The 24,833-nt window shown below is 37.0% G+C and overlaps 1 protein-coding gene across 6 annotated transcripts in view; it reads right to left on the bottom strand.

Annotated features, from left to right (window-relative positions):
* The window catches only part of MITF (melanocyte inducing transcription factor), a 209,850-nt gene that overhangs the window by 67,639 nt on the left and 117,378 nt on the right, over window positions 1-24,833 (bottom strand). For 4 of the 6 annotated variants that reach the window (XM_069473794.1, XM_069473796.1, XM_069473797.1 and 1 more), the window contains exon 2: window positions 14,403-14,652. In XM_069473794.1, coding sequence (XP_069329895.1) covers window positions 14,403-14,652 — 250 coding nt within the window. The remainder of the gene's footprint in view (window positions 1-14,402; window positions 14,653-24,833) is intronic. The other 2 variants (XM_069473795.1, XM_069473798.1) reach the window with 1 other exon arrangement.

The raw sequence follows: 24,833 nt of genomic DNA, 5'->3' as shown, positions 1-24,833 counted from the left end.
CTGTTATGCAGACAAGAGAACTGAGGTTCAGAAAGGATTTGGACACTGTGCATCTAACTCTGGAGCCCAAGCCCTTAAACATATACACTACAACCAAATAGCAGGTGTAGTGCATAATCAAATGCCTTTGGGCAGGAGTTCTTTGAGTGAGTTTTGGTTGAAAAATGGAAACCCTAAGAGAAAAGCAAAGTAGGTCTAGGAAATAAGGTTCATGATCCAGTGCAAAAGTCTTCAGGGGGCATCTTAGGGTGGTTTCTGATTTTCTCCTCTTACTAGTTGACTGTAAGCAGGAAGAGGGAGGTAAGAAGGTAAGAAAGCAATTGGTGTCTTCTGGTGCAAGAAAAGTATACTTCATGGTTCACATAGGAGCCGTGCCTCTTCTAAGGTTGGACTTGGGGTGGCGTGCTGGATGTGCATGTTAAGGACACCAGTATCAGAAAGGGTTGGTCTTTCCCGTGGAGCTTCCTAAAATGACCATTTGTTTTATTCCACCCAGAGGGGCAAGCTGGCCACATGCCCTGGATATACTGCCTTCAGGCATAAAACTAATACAAAAAAAGAAAAGAGAAAGGAAGAAAAACACTTTCTCTTGATGTCAATGCTCCAGTGTAAAAGGCAAAGTCAAGACCCTGGCCACGTCAGTAGAAAGACCTTTGATGTCAGGGACTGACCATCAAGGGCCTGCTGCTTGTGAAATTATAGATGTCAGGGGTCTGCAGACTCTGAAAGGGCCATTTTGTGTCACCATTTAACTAAATCCAATTTTTTTAAGAAAGAGTAGATGATTCCAAAAGTAGAATTTAAATAACCCCTGATAGTTTAAAAAACAAAAGATTTCCTAAAGAGAAGTGGCTCTTCACTTCAGAGGAGCAGGCAGAGCACAGAGGATTTTCAAGGCAGTAAAAATACTGTGTACGACACCATAATGGTGGACTCATGTCATTATACGTTTTTCCAAATCCACTGAATGTACAACACCAAGAGTGATATATAATATAAAGAATGGGCTTTGGGTGATGACGGTGTGTCAATGTAGGTTCACCAATTGCAACAAATGTCCCACTCTGGTAGGGATGTTGACAATGGGGGAGGCTGTGCATGTGTGGGCACAGGGTACATGGGAAATCTCTGCACCTTTCTCTCAATTTTGCTGTAAACCTAAAACTGCTCTAATAATAAAATATTTTTTTTAAAGTAACTTTTAACCAGGTTTAAAAATCAAATATTTCAAGGCTCCATTTGGTTGGGAGTTGTGCTTTTGGTTTTTGTTGATCAAGAAAATGCTTAAAAACAAGAAAAAAAATGGAATGTATGGCTTTGGTATCAATTTGTGCTTTGTTTATCACAGCAGCATCTACATTTATTTGAAAAAGAGATGTGTGGTATATATGTGAAGTATATTTCTCATTTACAAAGGTGTGTAGACAAATGGATTCCTTGACCCCTTAGAGCTCCCCGAAAGGTCCAATGGTTTCAGTAGCTTAAAGCAGGAACCACTAAAACAAGTAAGTTTACTTGTTCTTATAGTTGCTTTATCCTCAAAATACCTCCTCAAGATTTGACAGAATTAATCTATTTTTTATCAACTTTGCATAAATTTATGCATATAATATTATAGACTAAATCCCCATGTACAAAATGCCCTAAATAGCTATTAGATATTTTACAACTTTCATTGATCAATGAAATTTACATTTCTAATGGGGTCCCAAGTGATGCAGGGCCTACAGATTCTAGAGCCACTTTGAGAACCACTGAGCTACAGAATACTTAATATCTTTTTTTTTTTTTAAGACATGGGGCCTTGCTCTGTCGCCCAGGCTGGAGTACAGTGGCGGGATCATAGCTCTCCCCAGACTTGAATTTCTGGACACGAGCAATCCTCCTGCCTTAACCTCCCAAGTAGCTGGGACTAAAGGCACACACAGCACAATGCCTGGCTAATTTTTTTTTTTTTTAATTTCTTGTAGAGAGGAGGTCTTGAGGTCTTGCTATGTTGCCCAGGCTGGTCTCCCATTCCTGGCCTCAAGCAATTCTCTGGTTAAATTCTAAATACCTTAGCTTCATGTCAAACTAATGAATAAAGATTTTATATAAAAATAAAGGTCCTTTCAGAATGCTCAATTTGTCTTCCCTGTCTATGAGATACCAGTAGTCCTCAGTGTCAATAAAAATGGGCACAATTACCCATATTCATAACATTGTTATGAATTCTATCAAGATTATGCTAATTAATGAATTGAAAAATTCTTTAGGTATGTGATTTTATTATAATACAAAACAGGAAAGTTACTAGGAAACCGAAATCAACATTGCAATGGACTGAATGTTTAACATATTATTTGAAGATGATAAGAAAATATTAAAATACACAATGAATACTGAGAAAATACACATGACTCCAAACTAAGAAAATCATGATACCTGACAACGTAATCATTTTTCTTTCTGGAAGTCATAGCATAGTTAGCATTTTTGTTCTCTTGGCTTTCTTGCCTGTTATAATTGCACAAGAATGCGACTTTATAGGCTCTTAGTATTATGTGAAGAACACATTAAATCTCTCCAACACAGTTTACTAATGCCAACATAATCAACTTATTGTTTTCATTAGAAATGACAAGGTGCCTAAAAACATATAAATTATCATTTTAGGAATTATTTCTGGTTTCATAGACGATCAAAAATTACTATCAAAAGAGAAAACTTGGGTGCCTGGTCAATTAGGAAAAGGAGAAAACCTATTTCATTGTAGTATGAGTTATGCTGAAATTTCCTAAAAATGCACTATAAGTTAACTGAGAAAGAAAAATCATATATAAAATTTCACCAAAAAAAAAAACCACCCAATTTTCAATATCCTTCATGTTAATTAAGCTACTGTGGAATGTATCTTAAAGAACAACCTAGGATTAACTAATCTCCTTGTCCCTTGATGTCTGTTTTGCACCAAGAACACAGATGGAATGCTTATATATTTCCAAGGTTTTAGACAACTTTAACACGCTGGACAAGTGCTATGTAAGTGTGATATGTGTAGGTTTGAAAAGAACCTGGATTGAGAGCATGAATAAGACGTGTGACTCACAAGTCAAGAGCTGTTGCTCAAGCCTGACTGGAAGGCTATCGGCAGAGACAAGTCAAAATGCCATGTTACCAAAGACTCTTTGCTGCCGTCTCCTACAAGAGGCTGTTTTGACAGGAAACATCAACCATACATGAGATAGGTCAGCTAATCCAGGCTCCAAATCATGAGAAAGGAAATAATGACTAAAATTTTGTTTGTTTGTTTCCTTTGAGGGGCCAGTAGGAAAACAATAGTATTAGGTAAGCATGACAGTGGCATATGAAGATAGCAATTTGGAGATGATGATAATAATTACTATATTCAGATTATTAATAATTATAGATTATTATGTTATCATCAACAATAATAAAGCAAAATTCTTTTCTGAGCACTGTCCATCCACCCAGCACTGTGCCAAATGCCTTAGATCTGCGCTGCCCAGGGCAAAGGCCACAGGCCATATGTGGCTGCTGAGAACTGAAATTTTTTTTATATATTAATTAATTAATTAATTAATTTGCAAATTAGCTAGTTTATTGAAAAGATATTAGGGAATCTCAAGGAAAGAGTGCTGGCGGTATACCAGGGTTTCAGTGGACCCCAAAGTTATGAGACAGCCATTTGGCCTCTTTGTCTCTGCAGCCACATCCCATCTCTGCTTCTCTCTGCATGGCTACCTTGTTTTTTACCTGTTTTCTTAGAAAAGCTCTTTAATTTTGGCATTTCCATAAATGTGGCTATGACTGGCCCTGGCACCAACTCAAAAGTCCACAACAAACTAACTCAATATCCTAACTCCCAATTCCTGGGAGGGAGGGAGAGCCCAGCTTGAGAGAAGTTTCCACACCAGACTCTTTCTCTAACTGACCAGCACAGGAGAGTTCCTTAGTAGATATCTGCATACCAAGGTTAAATTTTTCAGCAGACATTTAGTGGGAGAGAAATTATCTTAGAGCACTGAGAGAGCACCCTGACAATACAGTGAAAAGACCGAATTGGAACTGGGTGAGTTAGAAATCCATTGTAAATAATCCAGTTAAAAGCTAACAGTAACCTAGCTGAGGATACCATGAATTACCAAAACTGACTCAAAATAGCCACAAAACCTTCATGGACATATAACCAGAAATAAGTGATAAAATTGTCAAAGATGTGTACCGCCAAATTTGTGAAGCTCAAATGGTTTCATTGGAATGTTATTTGAAAATATTTCATGACAATGAAGCTATTTCAAAACTTTTTTAAAATGGAAAAATTCTAGTTGATTTTATGAAGTTAGCATAACTTTGATAACACTATATCTGACAATTACTCCAAATAAATTTAAAAAACCCTAAGCTCTTAAAAACCTATTTATTAATATATTTATAAAATTCCTAATAAGTCATAGCCAAATAAATAAAAACTTATATTAAAAACACATATCATGGCCAAGTGAGATTCATTATTGGAATGGAAGGATAATTTGATACTAGAAAATTTGTTCACATAATTTGTCACTCATAGGTAAAAGAAAGAAAATATGATCATCTCAAGACATAACTATAGGGCTTCTTAATATAATTCTAGATTTGTTACTAATTATAAAAGCTCGTCTTAGTAAGCTAAGCATAAAAGTTTACTTTTCTTCTTCTTTTTTTTTTTTTTATTTCAGCTCATTAGGGGGGTACAAAAGTTAAGGTTATATATATACCCCCCAGCCCCCCGAGTCTGAGCTTCAAGCATGTCCATTCCCTAGACAGTGCACATCGCACTCATCATGTAGGTATGCACCCATCCCCTCCCCTGACCCCCATCTCCCCAGTCAGAACTTCAAGCGTGTCCATTCCCCAGGCAGTGCGCATCGCACTCATCAAGTAGGTATACACCCATCCCTTCCCCCCAGCCCCCACCTCTGTCCGATACCCAATTGGTGTTATTCCCAAATGTTATTCCCAACTTAGGTGATGATCAGGGAAACCAGTTTGCTGGTGAGTACATGTGGTGCTTATTTTTCCATTCTTGGGATACTTCACTTAATAGAATGGGTTCCAACTCTCTCCAGGAGAACCAAAGAGATGCCATATCACTGTTATTTCTTATAGCTGAGTAATATTCCATAATTTAAGAACATAGGCAACTTAGTTATTAGAAATCTTTTAAATATGTTTGAAACAACTTTGGTATATGCATCTACTTTTCCAACTGCAAATTTTATAAAATCTAAACGTAGGTCAAGTATTTCTGATTAAAATTTAGTGTTCAAATTGAGATGTGCTGGAGTTCTAAAATACACACCTAATTTTGAAGATAGTATGAAAGACCTAACATAAAGACTTAGCATGAAAAAAAAGAATGCAAAAAATCTTGGTAATATCAATAATTTTTATGTTGATTACATGTTGAAACAATATTTTAGATATACTGTGTTAAATAAAATATACTAAAAGTAATTTCACTTGTTTCTTTTTACTATTTTTAATGAGAGTACTAAAAAAATCTGAATTTACGCACATGGCTCACATTCTATTTTTATCAGACAGAACTGCTTTAGTGAATTATCTCATTTAACTCTCAGGAAAGGTCCCCAGAGCAGGCACTATTGCCCCCATTTTATAGATGTGAACACTGAGGCCCATAGAGGACAGGAAACATGCCCAAGTTCACACAGCGAAGTACCAAAGTCAGCCTAACTCCTAGATTTTCAACAAGGACACCGATTGCGGTCACATCTCAGAGCATAATGAGGTATGTCACTTAGCATTAATGGGAATTTGGCATCCAAATTATAATTTACTATGGTGCTTGGATACCAGGACTACAAGGCCAAAGTCATAAGGTTCTGTGCTTCTCATAAATTCAATCTTTTAAGATTAACCTGGTTGTCATAAATATCACCAAACATTTAACAATGCAAAAAAAAAAAAAAAAAAAAAAAAATCCCAAAGGCCATTACTACAGCCTGTCTTACCAGACGTAGGGTTCAAATTAAATTCCATCAAACCACACTAAGCCAATATACTTTGACAAGCACCTCACATCCAAACCTCTAAGAGACTGGATTTTTGTTTTGTTTTGTTTTAAATTTTCTCCCCCTTTCTCTTTACCAAGACACAAAAGAATAGCCCAGTAAAATGCTGAATGGGGGTAAAGGAAAATGCAACAAAGTTAATAGGGGATGATAGATGGCCCTTCAGAATTTGTAAAAACACAAAAACAAGAGGGCGCATTTCCATCACTGCACAATATTGCTTTTGTTTGAGAGCCAAGTCCCAGTCTTGAAACGTGTGGGTAATAAATCAGCAGGCATTATTTTAAATCAACCGGTTTTATAAAATAAGCCAAGAGTTGAAAGAGGCAGGACTAATTACCAACATTCCTTGATGAATTACTTAGCGGCGTGTGCTAAATCAATGTACGTCTACGTCTTGATCCCCAATTTTATCCTGTACTTATTTCCCAGGAGGTAAAAAGAACATGTGGCTAATTAAGGCACCGTTCTCCACAGCCAGAAGTACTCAAGGTAAGATTTCTTTCAAAAAAAGAAAAAGAAAAGGTTCTTTGCCTGGTACTTATTAATCTAATTTTTACTACTTCACTAGAAAAACAGAGCTAATCTTGTCACCTTTAGGCAGTCTGAACTACCATGCAGTGTTCAGAAAAAATGTTACATATTTGTAATTTAGCCAATAAGAATTTCTTAAGCCTTTCCTAACCGGCAGGAATGTCTCTGGTTTGTCACTTCTAATTAAGTCTCAACAAAATTTCCAGCCCCTAAATTTTAATCATACAAAACCTAGAGCCAACAGGGGAGATTACAACAAATTTATGGGTGGTAAGGTGGTAGAAATTTGAATTCCGCTTTTCATTGTGGACCTCTTAACTACTTTTAAAATTATTCACAACTGGGTGGGTGGTTCAAATCCTTTGCTTATTTTTAATTTTTAGGATCCCTATACCTTGTTATCTCTCTTCTAGGAAATACCACCAGAGTTACATAATGTGCATAAGTCACCTGACAAAAGAATTGTGCTCCTCAGAAAGTTGTGGGTGACTCTTACATAAAATGCATTAGAGACATCCACTTTAATTACATGAAGAACCCAACCATATGCTCTCCTGGTTAAAAATAAATAAAGCCCTTTGACTATACCAGCACCTCCAATCCTAATACTCATTCCAGAGATAACTAGTGGAAACAATTTGGTATAGATTCATTTAAATTCTTTTCTAGAACATTCTCCATTTCTTAAAAGAGTAATTAAAACCATTTCTTTTCTAGGACCATCCTCTACTTTAACAGATCCCAACTTTATCTGATTCATACGTTTCAATTTTGATCCATTTTTTCACAAAGCTATAAATTCATTACACAAAAACATCTAACTTTATAAACAAGATCTGAAAGACTGACTTATTATTGGGAGCTAAATTTTTCTTAAAGTTCAGGCTGATACTCTGGGAAGTCAATAAAAAGAGACACATTCAGGGCAAAAGCCAATATTCCAGTACGGATTGCAGCTATAACCTTGAGCAAAGCCGCTGCACTGATTTACATAGTTTTTAACACAGATCCTACCCACTTATTTTAGTAGGACAAAGTTAAAATTAGATTTTGCTTACATATGTCGGCAATCTCTGTTCAAAAGCATACCTATAGAAGGGTAGCCAATCAGTGTTCTTTCAAATCTACATCCTTTCTTTAATTATTGGGATTAAGTAGGTAACATTTATGAAGGAGACTCATGACCTTTACATAGAATAATGTAAGATTTATTACCACTGACATTCACTTACAAGCAAATAGAAAAACAGCCAAATGTGTAGGTCCAGTTTAAGTGCTAAAATATGGCAAAAGTTCAGGGGTGTGCAGGAAGAAAAACTAAACATGCAACCAGAGTTTCAGGAGAAAATTTAATTTATATTAAAAGTGGCGTGTGAGTCTATTAAATTGAATCTTTCAAAAATCATTTACAATACAAATATATTATTAAAATACGCAAAACTGTAAAGCATATGAATTGTGATGGCCTGGCCATCAAGATCTTTAGAACATTAAGTGATCTTGAGTTATGATTTTTGGATGTTGTTAGAGAAACTTTCACTAGAGTGCTTCTTAACCTACAATGATGACTATTACTAAACCATAAATCCATGTGGCCAGGCAATCTTTTTACACAGTAAAAACACATCCAGTTCTTTTATCTGGCATATTGTGGAGACTCATGGAGCTACTTTACTCCACAGAGAAGGCCCTTACTAATTCCAAATGCCTAAGATCTTGTATCTTTCCATTAAGCCGGTGAGACTCCCTCTGCGGTTTCTCTCTGCCCCCCCACTTTGCTCTAACACATTCTGTCACGTATTCTGGTGAGTCTTCAGAAATGTCTGGAGTATATCCTTAAGCTCTGCAGAAAACACAGGCAGGTGTGTGGCTGTAAGTAAACATGGTAGGGTGTGGAGTCTAACTATGTTACCAGGGGCCAGCAATAACCTCTCTATGCCTCAGTTTCCCTATCTGGAAGATGAGGCTTATTCTCCCTGTCCCATAGTGTTGCTAAAAGGATAAATGAGCAAGAGGATATGAAAGTGTTCATCCTACCGCCCCAAACACCCCATAAGTAATGTCCACACAATCAAGGAGGCACCATTGCCTTTTCTCTTCCAAGTTGCCTTAGGTGGAACCACATTCACACCAGTAATTCCTACAAAAGTTTTAAGCCACGGCCTGAAGCTCTGTAATAAACATTTGCTATAGGCCCCAGGCTCCCATGTCGTTGGAGAGGTTGAACATTGCTACCTCTCCCAAAAATCTAAGCAAAAATGACTTTCTTCAGCCAGCATTGCATTACTAGTCACTAAAAGTAGTGCAGTCAGAAAAATCAAGTCTAACATTAATCACTAAGCACTCACTGAGATTCTTGTACTACCGAGCCTGTGTTCAATTTGACTTTACCAACGGAAACCAACTCTAGGGAGCACCTTCTTGCACCAGCCCTGAGATAACTAAATCCTTAACCACAGGGGGTGGGGAAGCAGCCTGAGAAGCAAATGGGCTGCCCGTCAGTGCCCTGCAAGCTGGTACACACTTGTCCACCAGAACAATCAAACTGCTTTCAAGACACAGAGCAAGAAGGCCCCACTCTGCCTAGGGAAGAGTGAAGCCTGAAGCAGTAATTCTCAAAAGTAAAGACAACCCAATGGGAGAAAAAATTCTATTTCATTTGTTCCGTTTGCAAATGTGAATAAAGAGAAATAGAGGATTTATGTCTACCTGATCAAAACTGCCTAATATATTTCATCAGACCTCACTCCCACAAAAGGCAGCTGTAAGGTTGGAAAACTGAACATGCCAAGAAGGCTGCACCCTAAACTGTTAACAGCAGCTCCCTGCAGAAAGCGTGATGTAGAGGCGGCAGCCGTAGGCAGGAACAGTTTCCTGTTGGATTAGTCTTCCTCATTGTTCAAATCTGTTAAAAGTTAACAGGTATTGTCTGCAATTAAAAAAATCAATAAAATCGGTTTTAAAGAGAGAGCAAATTACCTTATGTGTGACATTGACTGATTCTGAATCATTCAAAGACTGCAAGGAAATGAGGTCTCTGGTAGGATAAAGAGCTGTTTGTGGAACCTGGAAACTGAGTCCCTTTTTCCCCCTGAATGAAAATGTGGCCTTGCAGACACCAAATCTGATCAAAAACAAAAGCACACCAATGTCTGTAAATGATCCCTGAAATCAAGGCTGGCAGACTGTTTGTGTAAGTCACACTACCGGGGACACAAGTATATGGTGGCCCATGTATGAATGGACTATGTAAGGTATTAGAAGAACTCTCACACATAGCAGGTACTTATCTTATGGGGACAACACCTATAGCAACACATCCCCCAACTAAGGGGACCAAGGCAAGCTGATCTGAGACATGCTGCATCTGCTCTGGTTTCTTGCAGCCACCGTGATGCTATTCAGGATTTGTATTCCTGGCTAAATAAATCAGAAACAAAATCTAAACGTTGGGGTGGGAGAAATCCCTTCCACCAATCTGTAACCCATCAACCTACCTGTAACTCTATACGCTCTTTTTCATGTTTCTGTATTATAACAAAAAAAGTCACACCTTGAAAATTCTACTCCATGTAGATTTCGTAATTTACAGAGAGAGACAAGCAATTCAGCCATCAGCCCTTTCCCTCACTCGTGAAATCTCACTGAATGTCAGCTGGGGAACAGGGTGACAAGGATGCAGAACTTTCATTCCAACCAGCTAGAATCTCTATCCAAACAGGGTGCAACACGGATGAAGTCACCACCAAATAAATGCCCAAGTAAATTCAGTTTACAACATAGAAGGTCCTGGCAAAAAGGGTTTCTGTATTTGGCAAACAGTAAACATCATTTCTGACTGCAGAGCAATTTGCCCAACTCTTGAGATGATTTGGAAAAAAGGGAAAATTTAAAAATAAATTTCTTCAGACTACTTAAAATAAGATATCCAAAAGTAAATTCATATAACCAAAAGTTAAATTCATAGAGCCTTTCTCCTTAGCAGAACAGAAAAATTCAATGTACAATGTCTTCCAGAGAGAGCACCTTGCCTTTAAAATTTCAAATTCTTAGGAGGAAGGAAGGAAGGAATGAAAGAAGGAAAGAAGGAAGGGAGGGAGTGTGAAAGGAAGGAAGAAAGGGAGAGAAAGAGGAGGCAATGGGAAATCCTTGGCAATTCTTTACAAATTTCTGAACAGAGAAGCATTTTCAAACTGCAAACTAATGTTTTCAAACTATAAACTGTCAGAGTCCGTGCTGGGGAAGGGAGTGGGGAAAGAAATCTTGATGAACTTGGCCAGTCCAGGATCCGAGGAACCCAAGTGCTTCATAATCAGTCAAAGTCAGAGAGATGAGACCGTGAAAATAGATGTTTGAGGAATGTGCAAATGATAACTCAGTGGCTGGTACCATAGTGCTGCGTTAGCTCTCAGGCCCGACACATCTGCAAGGTCTGTCCCTGGTTACTCTGCTTTTGTTTGAAAGCTAAATCAAATTTCAAACCTCAGGTTTGTATGACTCACATGTCAATAAAATCCACTTGTAGAAGAAACCACTTCACTTAATAGTTCCTAATGATTTTCTTTTTTAATTCACAGTTCAAAATACAGAGTGTGTTCACTGCTGCGGAAACAGGCATTACGCACTCCAAATGTCGGTTAACTTATGATAAAGAAGCATCCTTAAATTACTATACCCAACTGGATAAAGTTGCTCTTAAGAAACTTAGAGAATAGCTTTAGTATGTAAATGTAAGGCAGTAAGATTAAGCATTCCGTGTCACTCAAGATAAAAATCAATAAGAGGAATAAATCTATAAATTATGAAATCAATATAAGAACCAGAGGCCAATCCTGCAAAGCTTTACAAGCTTACTGACGGATGACCATGTATTGAGGAATGCGTGATGCAAATTTCTGACATCTAATACGAATTCTGACTCGTCCTAAGTTTGCCAGATTTCGACAATTTTTAAACATGCTTTATAAAGCTTCATATTTTAAGTTTAACTCTGCCAAAGAAAGGGATTAACCTGAAAATACTAATTTAGCTTTTCGAAATCCGTCGTTCAACCCACAGAGAGTAGAATACAGGTAACTTAAGTGTGTGTGAGACAGCAAGAGAGAGAGAGAGAGACAGAGAGAGAGAAAACTAAACTATGACCTTACTTCTATCAGGTTCTTGCAAACCAGCTGGCAGATGGAAGGATTTAACCAGATTTTCTAGCACATGCTAGCATGTCTAATTGTACACATCTTCCTCCACTGAGAAGCAGGTATGCTCTCTTTTACCAATTTAAACTTTTAGAAATTAAATAAAAAATTTACTCAGGCTATATTATGAGAAAATATTTATTCAATATAATCTGCATGTTAATGCACTCAATTAGTATACTTGGTTTTACCATTTTTGGAAAATGTGTATTCATGGAAAAATGGTCCAAGATGAAGTAAATTAATTATTTTGCTATTAACTATTTATTTAACAAAACTATGCTTATGATTTTAAAACTATAAAAAAGAAAAGAAAAAATGACCACCTTTCTCTCATTTATCTTTCTATAATAAGTATTCCATAATTTTATACACAAAACTTTTCAAAATATGCAAACCATTTTTATAAAGCAGTAAGTCTTTAAGTATCTGAGGCAATCACTTATACTCTCTTTTAAAATGTTACTTGAATTTCTTAGAGTATCATCTTATATTAAATCATATATTCTTCACTTTAAGGGTACTAAAATTTGTCTAAATACCTTTCAAATATGGCTAAGCCAACAATTCTTTTTTTTTCATTTCTATGACATGCTTCACTAGTTTAAATAATTGAAGTATAAAGAAGCAAAAGTTAAGCAGAGATAAACTATATTCAGCATAAAATATAAATTTACCAATTACTTATTTTAGTTAGGTTATGTATTCCAGCTGTAATAATTTATTTGTGTTTTAACTTTAGACATTTTTCTGACATAGCTAAATTGGGGATTGCAGCTTAGTCCAGTGTTACCAGGCCAGGGTAACATATAAGGAAAAATGGGCATGTTATTCTAAACATTTAATATAGCTTTTAATTTTAATCATTTTCAAAAATAATATATTTAAAGTAATGAAAACATTTAGAAATTCTCCCCGTTTTTAAGATGATACGGAAATGATGTTTCAACACATTTGTATTTGGGTCATTTCCCCACCATCAGATGTAACTGCCTTAACAGGAATGTTGATTTCACTTAATATACTTAAATATAGTTTCAAACATTACCTTCATATTGGACATAAACCCCTACTCACCCGAATCCATGTCAACTCTTTTAAAATTTGCCCTTCAGATTAAAATAGTAAACTATTATGACTAATAAAATACATATTTCTCCACATCTTATTACTAGTAATTCATTCAACTTTAAACAGCCTAAAGTACAGACACAACATTTATGATTCTTACAAACACAGGACAACTTAAATCTTAAATCTTAAATCTATAATAACTTCGTGACTGTCAATTTTCACCCAAGCAGAACAGAAAGATTCAATGTATAATCTATCCCAGGGAGTAAAACCTTGGCTTTACTTGAAAGGGGGGTTAAAAAAAAAAGGAGTCAAAGATCTATTAATTCTGGCAGTATCCAGAATTTCACACAATCACATTAGAGTAAAATTTTATGCTAAACCATATGGAACATTTTTGCCCTAACAGAATTTCAGTTGGTTTCTCTATCAAAAAGTCCCATTAGTCCATCACTACGTTTTAAAAGAGTCTTTACAAAGAAAAGATAATTGACTTTAAATTTGTTTTTAAAGAATCCCTTTCCTACTTCCGGGTAAGGATTACATATTGATTTCTGATTATAAAACATCATCTCTCTATTTGCTTTCGTAGTAAACTTTAAATAGTGGGAGATGTTTTTTTTTCCTGAGCACCCAAATCAATGCAAAGATCAATAAATAATGAATCGCAGGCATGTAAAGTTCACATTGTTTAATGAACAGTAACACTTGGGGCTCTTCAGAAGGAATCCTCTGGGTGAGTAGGTAAAAAAATTAAAAATGAATAAAAAGTAAGGAAGTCTCCCTACTCTAACTTTCCTTGAATCAGTCATATTTAAGAATTGAAATGTTTATCTTTAAACAAGGAGTATCTCCTTCTGTGATGTGGAAGACATGTGTGAGATGGAATTCTATTCTTAGACTTGTTACTATTTTCTCTAGTAATTAGGAAGCTATATGTCCCTGATAGAATGATGCTAACAAGCTCCCGCAGTTTCTACTCTAGCAAGAAATCAAAGAGACCCAGAGCAGACTACTCGCTTCAGTAAAAGGATTATGCAGTCTGGTTATTAAAGCGCAGAGAGCTCTTCTCCAGTTTTACATCTGAAGAGACTTTCTAAAAGACTTTCAGATTCTACAGTCAACATTATCTGCTAAATAAAGAGAAAATTAAAGAGTCATCATGGAATGTATTTAAGAAAAAAATATATACAAGTTATTAGAAGAGGTCTGTTTCAGGTAACTTGTACATTTTGAAACTTTCCCAAAGAAAGATGGAAAGATGTCATTACAACAAACATCTACTCCTTCTTGCAATTCATCATGGAGCACTGACACTTTTCCGCCATTTGTTGAGGGCTACTATTACAGTTACAGGTAGTTTCTTTTAAAATACAAAGCCACATAGGAATCAATGGAGCTGGCGTTTAGAAATATGATTCTGATGGGTCAGTATAACCAAATACATACTCAGATAAACGAAATACCTTGCAAATGGGAAATGGAAGAAGGTTTGGTCCAACCAACAAGAGCAACACTCACATACCTTAAGGACTTCCATTGGCACCTGGGTGGCAGAGGGTAGGGTGGTGGGCACACTGACGTTGATGGCTGGTGTCTGACTCACGGGCACTCTCTGTTGCATGAACTGGGCCGCCTGCAGCTTCTGCTGCTGCTCCCTGCGCTCCTGCTCCTGCATCTGCTCACGCATGAGTTGCTGGCGTAGCAAGATGCGTGATGTCATACTGGAGGAGCTTATCGGAGGCTTGGAGGCCCCAGGATGCTCCGCGGAACTGCTGTGGGAAAACCAAAAGGCACACAACATTTAGTTTCCTAATGAGACCCTTCGCTTGCACTTTGGGGTATCCTAAATTGCACCAAAGTATAAAATGAGCCTGTGCAAATATAATCAAGGCGCAGAGTGGTACTCCACATAATTGAAAATCAAGAGGTGACAGGATTTAAGTCATTAGTAGTTGAATTAAAATAAGTCAGCTTGATTGCACTAGGCATTTTTATCAGGCGGCTTAATTTTTTTTCGACATTTTATCCTGCACACTACTCATCATCACCAAATATAGCGCCGCCATATGTACTGCCAAGAAGCAGTGTGTCTTAATGGCACCCAAATTTCCACATTTAAAAATAAATTGCTTGATTTGCTTTTTTTTTTTTACAACTGAATCTAACCAAATAACTACTCCTACGTGTTATCTAAATTCCTTAAAGATGTCTAAAATGTTTACTAACAAGGAATTATTTAAAGTAAAGGTGAGTTTTGCCAAGAGGAAACTTTTCTAAGATGTGAGAAGTAAAAATCAGTGAAGGAAGCATTTGGACCAGAATGTTAACACTGAACTCGACCCCAGTCTTTGGGCAAGGAGGCAAAAGACAAGCTGGTTTGACAACCCAATTCTTCTCCGGTTTTCTTTGTGCCATCTTTTCTTCTGATTTACCTTGGCATGCCCTCTACTATGCGTTCTCTGCACCTTGCCCATGAGGGCTAACCTCTACCCAAAATTCTTTAAAACACTGAAACATTAGCATTAGAAACATGAGTTAGGAAAAAAAGATTTCCTAATTTTCCTAAATATGGTTTCTGATTGCTTATCTTGCTAGCTCTATGATGTCAAAAATAAAAATAACAATAGTTTTTTACCCACTTACCTGTTTATAAAAATGGGAGGCGTTTTTAAAAATTTCTATCTATTGCATCATTTATATTTTAAGGCCTACTTCTGGGGGATTTTGTGAGGGTTGACTAAACAATGCACATAAATCTTCTAGTACAATGAGTACCATGTAGTACTGCCTCAATAAATGTATGCTGTTGGTCTTATTAGTATCTAGATAATTTCATTGTTTATTTCTCCCAATATAATTTCTTTTTAATCTCTGTTTGGGGCAAACAGTACCAAACCTGAGAATCTGGAAATAGAAAAAGAAACATTTGAATAAATATCTGCTCTTGAGAAAGTCATGCTTCAAGGGAAGTTTAGTAGCTTGAGTTTCCTTTGTTGAGTATAAACCCCAGTATTGTCTTGATCTTCTAATGAAAAGCAAAATAAAATAAAGCCTTTAAATCATAGACCATTTTTATGAACTCCTTAAAGATAGGAACCTTCAAACTCTACAGGTAACAAAACATGCTAGAGTATGAAGAAGTGTTAGTTTCACCCTCACACCTTCCCAGAAAAGCTACATAATAACAACTATACTAGCAATTCACTTATTTTCACAACAGGAAATTGGTCATTGAATTGTGATCAGTACATATCATGTAATGCAATGCAGTCATTAAAAATTGTGTAGAATATATTTATTTAAATCAATAAAACTACACAATATAATAAACTTAGAAAAGCCAGAGAGCATACCATAAAATAGCATTTATGGTACGATCTAAGTTTAAAAAAAAAAACCATTCAAGACAAGAAAAAGTACAATGATAACGTTACTCGGGGCCATTGCTGGTGTATATATTATCACAATCCTTTAAGAAGACAACAATGTTATCAAAAAGCTATAAAGTTGTCATACAATTTGATTCAGAAATTTCATTTTGATAGACAAGTTTCCTAAGTACATCAATGTGGAAAAACTGAGATTACAAAGCTCTTTGCAAATTTCAAAGTATTTGAATCATCTGCATTTGCCCCGTAAGAATGGTTAAGTAAATTATGATGCATGAATTCAATAAAATATTACCTATTTTTTTTAAAAGACTGCACAACTACAGAGCACAGTGGGAAATGCATGCAATAAGAGTAAATTAAAAAGTATGATTCAAAAGTATATTTATATTCTGATTTTAAATAAGTATGGTGTGTGTATGTACACAAACACCCAAAATGATGAGCAGGGAATCTATAAAGATGATCACAGTTGCAAGAATAAGAATGGAATTATAGGTAAATTTATTTTTATTTCCTTTTTCTCTCCTTAACTATAATAAAGCCATAATATTTTTTTTTCCAGTGGAAGAATATATTCCACTAGACACTAACTTAAGAACACGGAGACATGACTTGAATGATCAAAGTCACCATTTAGCTAGAAGAAAGGAGACTATGCCATAATAGACAATATTTTGAAAATAAGATGGGAATGTAATGACTGTATCCAGCATATTGGTTCTCCAGGAAGTCCTCACCAACCCAGAAAACACAAACTCTCTTTCCTTTATTTTTTTCTTCCTACATTTCTGACAGACACACACAAAATTGAACAATGTTAATACAGTGCTTATTATTTTAATATCATGCACTCATCCTCACGATAAGAATACCTAGCCACGCCTCTATTCACTTAAAATCATCTATTCACTTGTTAAGGCTCTACTAAAAGAGCATCAAAAGAAAATGTATTTTCCCACTTTTGAGTATGCGTTCAAAGTTCAAATGTACTTTCCTAAGCCAAGAAAAGAAGGTGGGGGGTGGAGGCGGCTATTTAAAAATAAATAAATAAATAAGCAGCCTTACTATTCAAAGCCTGTCAGGTTAAAACATTCCCAGAGAGACTGATCCTTTTGATAAAAACAGGAGCAAACCTTTGTGCTGTAGCAAATGCAGCTGTGGAATAATCGTACTAATTAGCTGCTCAAGACAAGTCATTGGCTGTGATACTGGGGGAAAAAATCCTTTCAATTAACAGTAAAGCATTCTTGAGACATCTTAAATTAAAATTACTAGTTATCAACCATGCTAAGGCTTCCCTTTAAAGTCGACACCAGTATCATTTAAAGCATTTTCTGAAATATCCTGTCGGGGGGAAAAAATTACATATTTATACAGTATACCAGTATAAATTCAAATCCCACTAAAGAAAATATAGCAAATATATCTTTATATTTATATACAGATAGCAAAGCTCAGCTAATTGACACTGTTTTTAACACATCTTCCCACCAAAAAAAAAAAAAAAAAAAAAAGTGCAGAGAAAGCACCGGAGTCACTTGATCGCACACACTCTCTACAGGACATTTCCATGTTGTTAAAGATCACTCCCAGATTCTCAGTTTTGCTCCACATCTTCTAAACATCCCTTTCTCTTAGAAGTAATTGAATCTGCAATTATCACCTTATAGACAAAAATGAGGATGTCTACACTTCACAGTGTTAGCAGGACAAATGAGCGTAACGTTTTAAACTCAAAATTCACATTTCCATGATAACATTGCAGGTGGCTACAGAGCTTATTTTTAAAAACGAGGACCTGATGCTGAAGCTACTAATGATACAGCAAGCAGAGACGTCCAAAGGTATTTAATTTTAAAAACTAACTGAACTCATCCCAGGCCCATGAAGCTCAATCGTTGCTAGATAATCCTAATGCCATGAGTCTGATTCCTTTTAATCAGATTATGTAAAGGTCATTTATTCAACAAATAGTTATTGCCAGGTGCTGGGAATACCTGGTTTCTAATCTCATAGAGTTTAAAGCCACGGTCACATAATTCTTCTGAGATGCCTTAAAATTAAGTTAATTATCTAGATTATAGGACTCTGATGGAGTTCCACGTGGGAAGGTGTGCATCTCCCCATCAGAAATCACCCTTTGAAAGCCAACTGGCGGAGAGGCAAATGCCTTTACTGGCACTTGCCCGAATCACTGAAGCCAGACAGACACCCAACACCCCTGAGAGCTGGGAATCGCTCAATACTGACTTAAGGGGGATGCCACCAACTGGACTCAAGTTCTAGCTCAGTCACTGCTGAGCACAGTCATTTTTAATGAGCCACTTAACCTCTCTGAGCGTCCCCAAAACCCAGCCTCTAAATGCGCTGCAGGGATCATGTGAGCTAATGTAAGCTCAATTAAAGTGCTCAGCACCATGGCTGGAATGCAGTATATGGACAATAGGTGGTCACTAAATACGACCTGAGTCCCTACTTCTACGGCTGAATTTACATTTTTTGTTTTTATTGACCCCAAAAGATTCTTAAGAATTTCTTTTTGCTGATAAAACAGACTGTTTGGGGGCAGTTTCTACAGATTCAGCCTATAAGTTCCTTTTTATTTATGATACAGTAGTTTTGCTAAAGATCCATTGGCAGTTTGGGGACAGATATTTTTGTTTGGTTTCATAGCCCATTTTGGCAGTAGTGAATACTCCTTCCTGTTCCATCCCATCTAACATGTTGAATCCAGTATAAGAAGGACTCTTCAGAACTGTGGTCAGGCCCATCGGGAGGGAGGAATGGACTATGGAGTTCTTCAGACATGGAAGTAAGTGTTCTGGTCTGAGAGTTAGAGATGGGGGTTTATGTCCCAGTGCTCCTGCTAAACAGGTGGGTGATCTTGGGTGTTTTAGTATTAGCTTCCAAACATGGCCCAGTATCAGAATCAGCTGCACAATTTTTGTAGACATATTGATTCCTGGGCCTTACCTAAACTGAAATCAGAATTTCCAGGAATGAGACTGGGCATCCTTTTTTCTTTTTGTTTTGAGACAGGGTCTCACTCTGTTGCCCAGGCTAGAGTGCCGTGGCGTCAGCCTAGCTCACAGCAACCTCAAACTCCTGGGCTCAAGCGATCCTCCTGCCTACAATAGATCCTCCTCCTACTAAAAATAGAAAGAAATTATCTGGCCAACTAAAAATATATATAGAAAAAATTAGCTGGGCATGGTGGCGCATGCCTGTAGTCCCACCTACTTGGGAGGCTGAGGCAGGAGGATCGCTTAAGCCCAGGAGTTTGAGGTTGCTGTGAGCTAGGCTGACGCCACGGCACTCACTCTAGCCCAGGCAACAAAGTGAGACTCTGTCTCAAAAAAAAAAAAAAAAAACCAAAGCTCAAAGAGACAGTCTAACTTGGCCACGGTCACAGGTTAGTAAACGGCAGAGCCAGACTGTGTCTGAGAAATTAAAGAGAAAGAAATGCAGGGAAAAGTTTAACAGTTCCTCCAGCCTCTCTAGGTTTCAACTGACAACCAGATTCCTGCGTTGGAGGACTGTGATAGTGAGACCAAAGACAGATTCATATGGGCTAGTAAGGGGTGTTGGCTTCAATGTCAGGGGAAGGGTGGCCAGTCAGATGTTGTTTGGATGCCAGGGCATTGGATTTAATGGTATATTTAAGTGGTTGATGAAGGCAGTGGAATAAACTATTTTCATCTAGGAATACGCCAGATAATTCAGAGCCTATGACCAGAATATACTTATACCATCAAAGAGAAGGAGGCGGCTTTGGAGCTTAAAAATGTAAATTCAGGCTGGTTGCGGTGGCTTATGCCTGTAATCTTAGCACTTTAGGAGCTGAGGCTAGACAATTGCTTGAAGCCAAGAGTTTGAGACCAGCCTGAGCAATACAGGGAGACTCCATCTCTACAGAACTTAAAAAAACAAAAACAAAACTAGCCAGGTGTGGTGGCACACACCTTTCCTACTCAGGAAGCTGAAGCAAGAGATCCCTTGAGCCCAGCAGTTAGAGGCTGCAGGGAGCTATGATGGTGCTACTGCACTCCAGCCTGGGCAACAGGGTAAGGCTCGTCTCTAAAAAAAATAATCTTTTGAAAGAGCTTCCAAGTGCACAAATTGGACTTGGTAAATGGATTTTTTTTTTTATGGTAGTCTGGGTATCTAACATTTCAGAGTGATAAGCACTTCTATTATCTCAATCTTTCCATTCCTTCCAAAGTGATTCGGATGACTTTTTCACCATGTACGGTAAGAAGCGAATACCAATAAGGAACTGTATTATCCCTTGTACTTAAAATAGCTGGCAGTATAACCTATATAAATGTGAAAATACCAGATATCACAGTTTAGCTTTAGATATTGAGATCTTCTGGACCCCTGTCATCATCAAACTTGGGTTTTAGTGGTCAAAAAATAATAATTTGCCAAAATCCCATCTTTTTCTGGTAGATAATTAGAAAGAAGCTCAGATAATAGATACTCCAGGTTGCTGGCACAGAGAAAATAAAAAGGCTTGCAGGACATGCATGTCTTTCTCCTCTTCTTTCCTTCTACAAATATTTGAATGCTCTCTAAAGGCCAGGTGCTGCTAGACACTCAGAATATCATGGTGTCCAAACTGCACAGTGTTCCTCTATCCATCGAGCTTTGTACCTTTCATTGTACAAACGGAGACAAACAGTGTAAAAACTAAGAACCACCAATCATATATAAGATAAAATCTAAAATCTTTACTTTCTAACTGATACCCCAATTAGTTGGTAAAAATTAGAAACTCTCCATATCTCTTCAGGACTTTCCATATTCTTTAAGCTGAACCTTCAGCAGGTACCAGGTAAGACTAACCTCAATAACTGATTAGTTTGAAATCAAAGAGAACCTTAATAAGACTGCCAATATATCAGTATTTTCCAAAAGAGGGTACCAAAGATGATACCATACAGGAAGAAAAAAACGAACTTTTTGCATATTTAATTTTATCTCAACAGTTTTATTTTCTTTTTTGTACATATTATATATGTAATATATAGCACAATGGCATATTTATTTATAAATAAAATAAAGTTGTTTTGAAAGGGTTTGCTGGAGAAAAATTAACTAGGAGAGATGATCAAAAATGCTTAGAGACCTCTGGAATATATGAACAATGCTCTTTTAGGCAACCTGGTGAAAAAAAATCACCAGATTTTTTCTTAAGTTGTTTCTTCTTACCACTCCCAAAGTGTCTCCCAATTCTATATACTCCAACTAAGGAAAATTTCATGTTCTTAATAAAAGATATTTTAAACCAAGGATATGAAATTTGCCATTTTCTCATTTTATGACCACGACAGAGCTTCATTTTCCACAGATGCCACTATGGGTTGGCACACTCTTAACACTGAATTCCTTTCAAGGAAATCGCTTCTGAGAGCCAGTTCATCAAAAGGTTATAAGGCAGATAAAGTTGAAGTGCCCCACACTCAAGTTTTCTGTCTTTCATATCAAGTTTCCTTCCACTAGACCACACTCTAGAATTCTTGCTTCGTCTCTCCAGCTATGGAATCTCATTCACATCTAGGTACCATGTTCTAACACATTAACTGCCATGTGAGTTGTATTTAACTCACGCTAGTTTTGAGCCTGGGGCCTCGTGAAACATATGTAACTCATACATCTCTTCATCTTGGGAGCCGCAAAAACTATTTTTAAAGTTGCATATAACTCACTTGCAGAAAACAATAAAAAATAACAAAGTTTTCATTAAATTAGAAAGGATCATTTTGTTTTTGAAGTTTTTATTCTATTTTCATAATAAAACACTGTGGCCCCAAGGAAAAAAAATTTTTTTTCTAGTGTGGCAGTCAATGTGTTAAAAAGCTCTGAAAAATTCATCTCCTATAATAAGGTATAAGTAATTGATATGGCATGGCAAGATGCCCCACACCAAGAGTATTTTAAAAGAAAGAACATTTTTTTAAATCCAGAACTATGACAATCTAAATACATAATTCAGACATGAGTGTGAAAGTAAATGGAAGGAACTTTTCAAAGGCAGAAAGCCCTTCTATCCCTACTCAAATAATTATCCCAATCACAAGCCATGCTTTATCTACTTGTCTAGACAGCACTGTAACAGGTGGTAGAAGAGCAAAAGCCTTAGACGACCATCACTTAACAATCACTGCATGTCTAGGACATATGTGCCAAGAGACAAAGTTTGCAACACTGTGTTGAAATCAAGACAAAAGAAGGGAGTCACATGGCATTTATATCTGCCTAGCAGCCTGTCCCACTTCTTTGGTAAAGTACCCTGATTTAACTTTGAAGAACCAGCCTCCCTCACTTTCAGTTCATGAGGTTATGGTGTTGCTACTACCTCCAGACATGCCAGGACAACCCAGGCTTGGCCAATTAGTATATCCATTCCTCTAGTCACAAGGACTAACTCAGGAATGTCCCCAGGATTGTCCAATAAGAGTCACCGCTATGCCTCTGACTGGAACTACTGAAGTAAAATAACTCTATACTAAGGTTTGAAAAGCTGGTAGGATATAAATCTGAGAAGAAAGCCAAACTAGATGAAACAGTAAAGAAGGGATAGGGAACTGAGGAAGAAGAAGAACAAAGAGGAAGCCAGTGTTTAGATGACTTTGTGCATCTGGATCAAGCCATATCTGAAGCCATGATAGCCCTGGACTGACCCTGAACAGTGATTCAAAAGGACCAATCAATCTCCACTTTGGCTTAAGCCAGTTGGATGTACCCTGGGATACCACAGCTGGGTTTTGTGACATTTTAGAAAGTATCAGTAATTCTGGGGTAGGGAGGGCGGAAATCAAAGTGTTCGCCTATGAACTACAATTCAAACAATCTAGCACCCATTCTCCTATTTTCTCCCCACCCACAACATGTCCCAGCTTTCCAGAAGTAGGTTGGCCACATGCTAAGTTTTGCCAATGAGATTTAAGCAGAAATGTGGTACTTCCAGGAAATCTCCTTCAAAAGATACCTTTCCTTGAATCCTCTGCCATCCACTGGCTAGAGCTCCAGAAGCCACTCTGGACCATAAGGATGAGGTCCAGACTTAAAGAGGAGGCGGGTATGTACCTGGTCCTTCATGACCTGGCAGAACCAGCTCCATGGGGGCAGAGATATTTACATGTTTCCTCACTCATATGTTCCCGAGCACACAGTAAAACAAAATAAATGTTTGTTCAATGGGTAAATTTGGTGATCCTGTCCTAACAAATACTCTACCTCATCGAATCAAATAATACTAGAACATCAGTGTTGGAGGATCTTTATTCAAATCATTTGTTTCAATCATCAGGGATAAAGAACTCTGAGCTCTAGGGATCTACCTTATTTAATTCTAGGAGGAACATTCCCTCCACATTTTAAGATTTCTCAAGTCAGAAAAGATAGTACAATCAATGAATATATTTTAATATAGTTTTCTCCTCCCCCAAACAGTTGCCTTATAATTAACGGTGAATTGGACTCAGGGAAATACATTTCATAGACAAATACCATGGCATCGGGACTAACTGTGGCCCCTCAAAAGCTCAACTGAGTTATGGTTTGGTAATTCAGAAATCTGAGGATGGGAGAAACCCATTCAAAAACAAAAAAAAAAGCAGAGGAAGAAACATAGATTCATTTAGTATCTTAAGTGAAAATCCAGAGAATGCGACAGATAAGAGCATAAGCCCTGGAGCCAGAATGCCTGGGTTGAAATCCTCGCTCTATTATTTCTTAGCGGTTTGAGTTCGGCAGGATTTTTTCACCGGCCCAAACCTCAGTTTTCTCATCTGCAAAACGGGGGGTGGAAAAAAGTACCTTCCTCACAGAGCAGCTGTGAGAATTAAATGTGTTAATACAGGTAAGATGCTTAGAATGATCCACAAACAATGGAGACAATGAGTAAAAGGCAATGAATTCATCTATACTGGGTTTTAATTTCTGAAATGGTATCCTCTGAACATCTTAATATCTAAAAACTAGTGAAAACTGACAAGTTACTTTCTAGGGAGCCAACATTCTAGAATGTTGCCTTCTGCTATCCGATTCCTTTGCTTTCCTAGAGGAAAATACAAAACAAACAATTAATTCACAGTGTGTGCCCTCCTTAAAAAAAACAGGTGCAAAGAAGTTAATGGGCAACAGCCCAGTGAGCAAGTTTTGTCAAAGATGTTTGCTAAGAATTTCATTCTGAGAGTTTATAAGGGAAGCAGGCTCCTATGATAAGTATTTTAATTAACTAAAAAAAGAAATTCAAAATTAAGAATTAATTTGGGTGTAAATTCAGGTTTGACATTACTACTGTCCTTATGCCGTATCAGAATGGCAAGTTTCATCCGTTCATGCCATCCATTAAGTAGCTTAAAATTAATATTTAAAAAACCCAGTAAGTTATGCAGTACATTCTTATAGGGTATGAATCACAAAGAGCAGACATCATCTCCCCAACTTTTATATGATTTATAAGGCAAAATTTATAACATTTCTAGTATAATGACATTTTAAATACAAAATTATTTTTTTGGTCCATAAAATGCTCCATCATTTTATAGAAA

This window comes from Eulemur rufifrons, chromosome 7 (genome assembly GCF_041146395.1).
Source record: "Eulemur rufifrons isolate Redbay chromosome 7, OSU_ERuf_1, whole genome shotgun sequence".
Classification (NCBI taxonomy): Eukaryota; Metazoa; Chordata; class Mammalia; order Primates; family Lemuridae; genus Eulemur; species Eulemur rufifrons.
The sequence above is the reverse complement of the archived record's forward strand: the minus strand, read 5'-3'. Positions and strand labels throughout refer to the sequence as shown.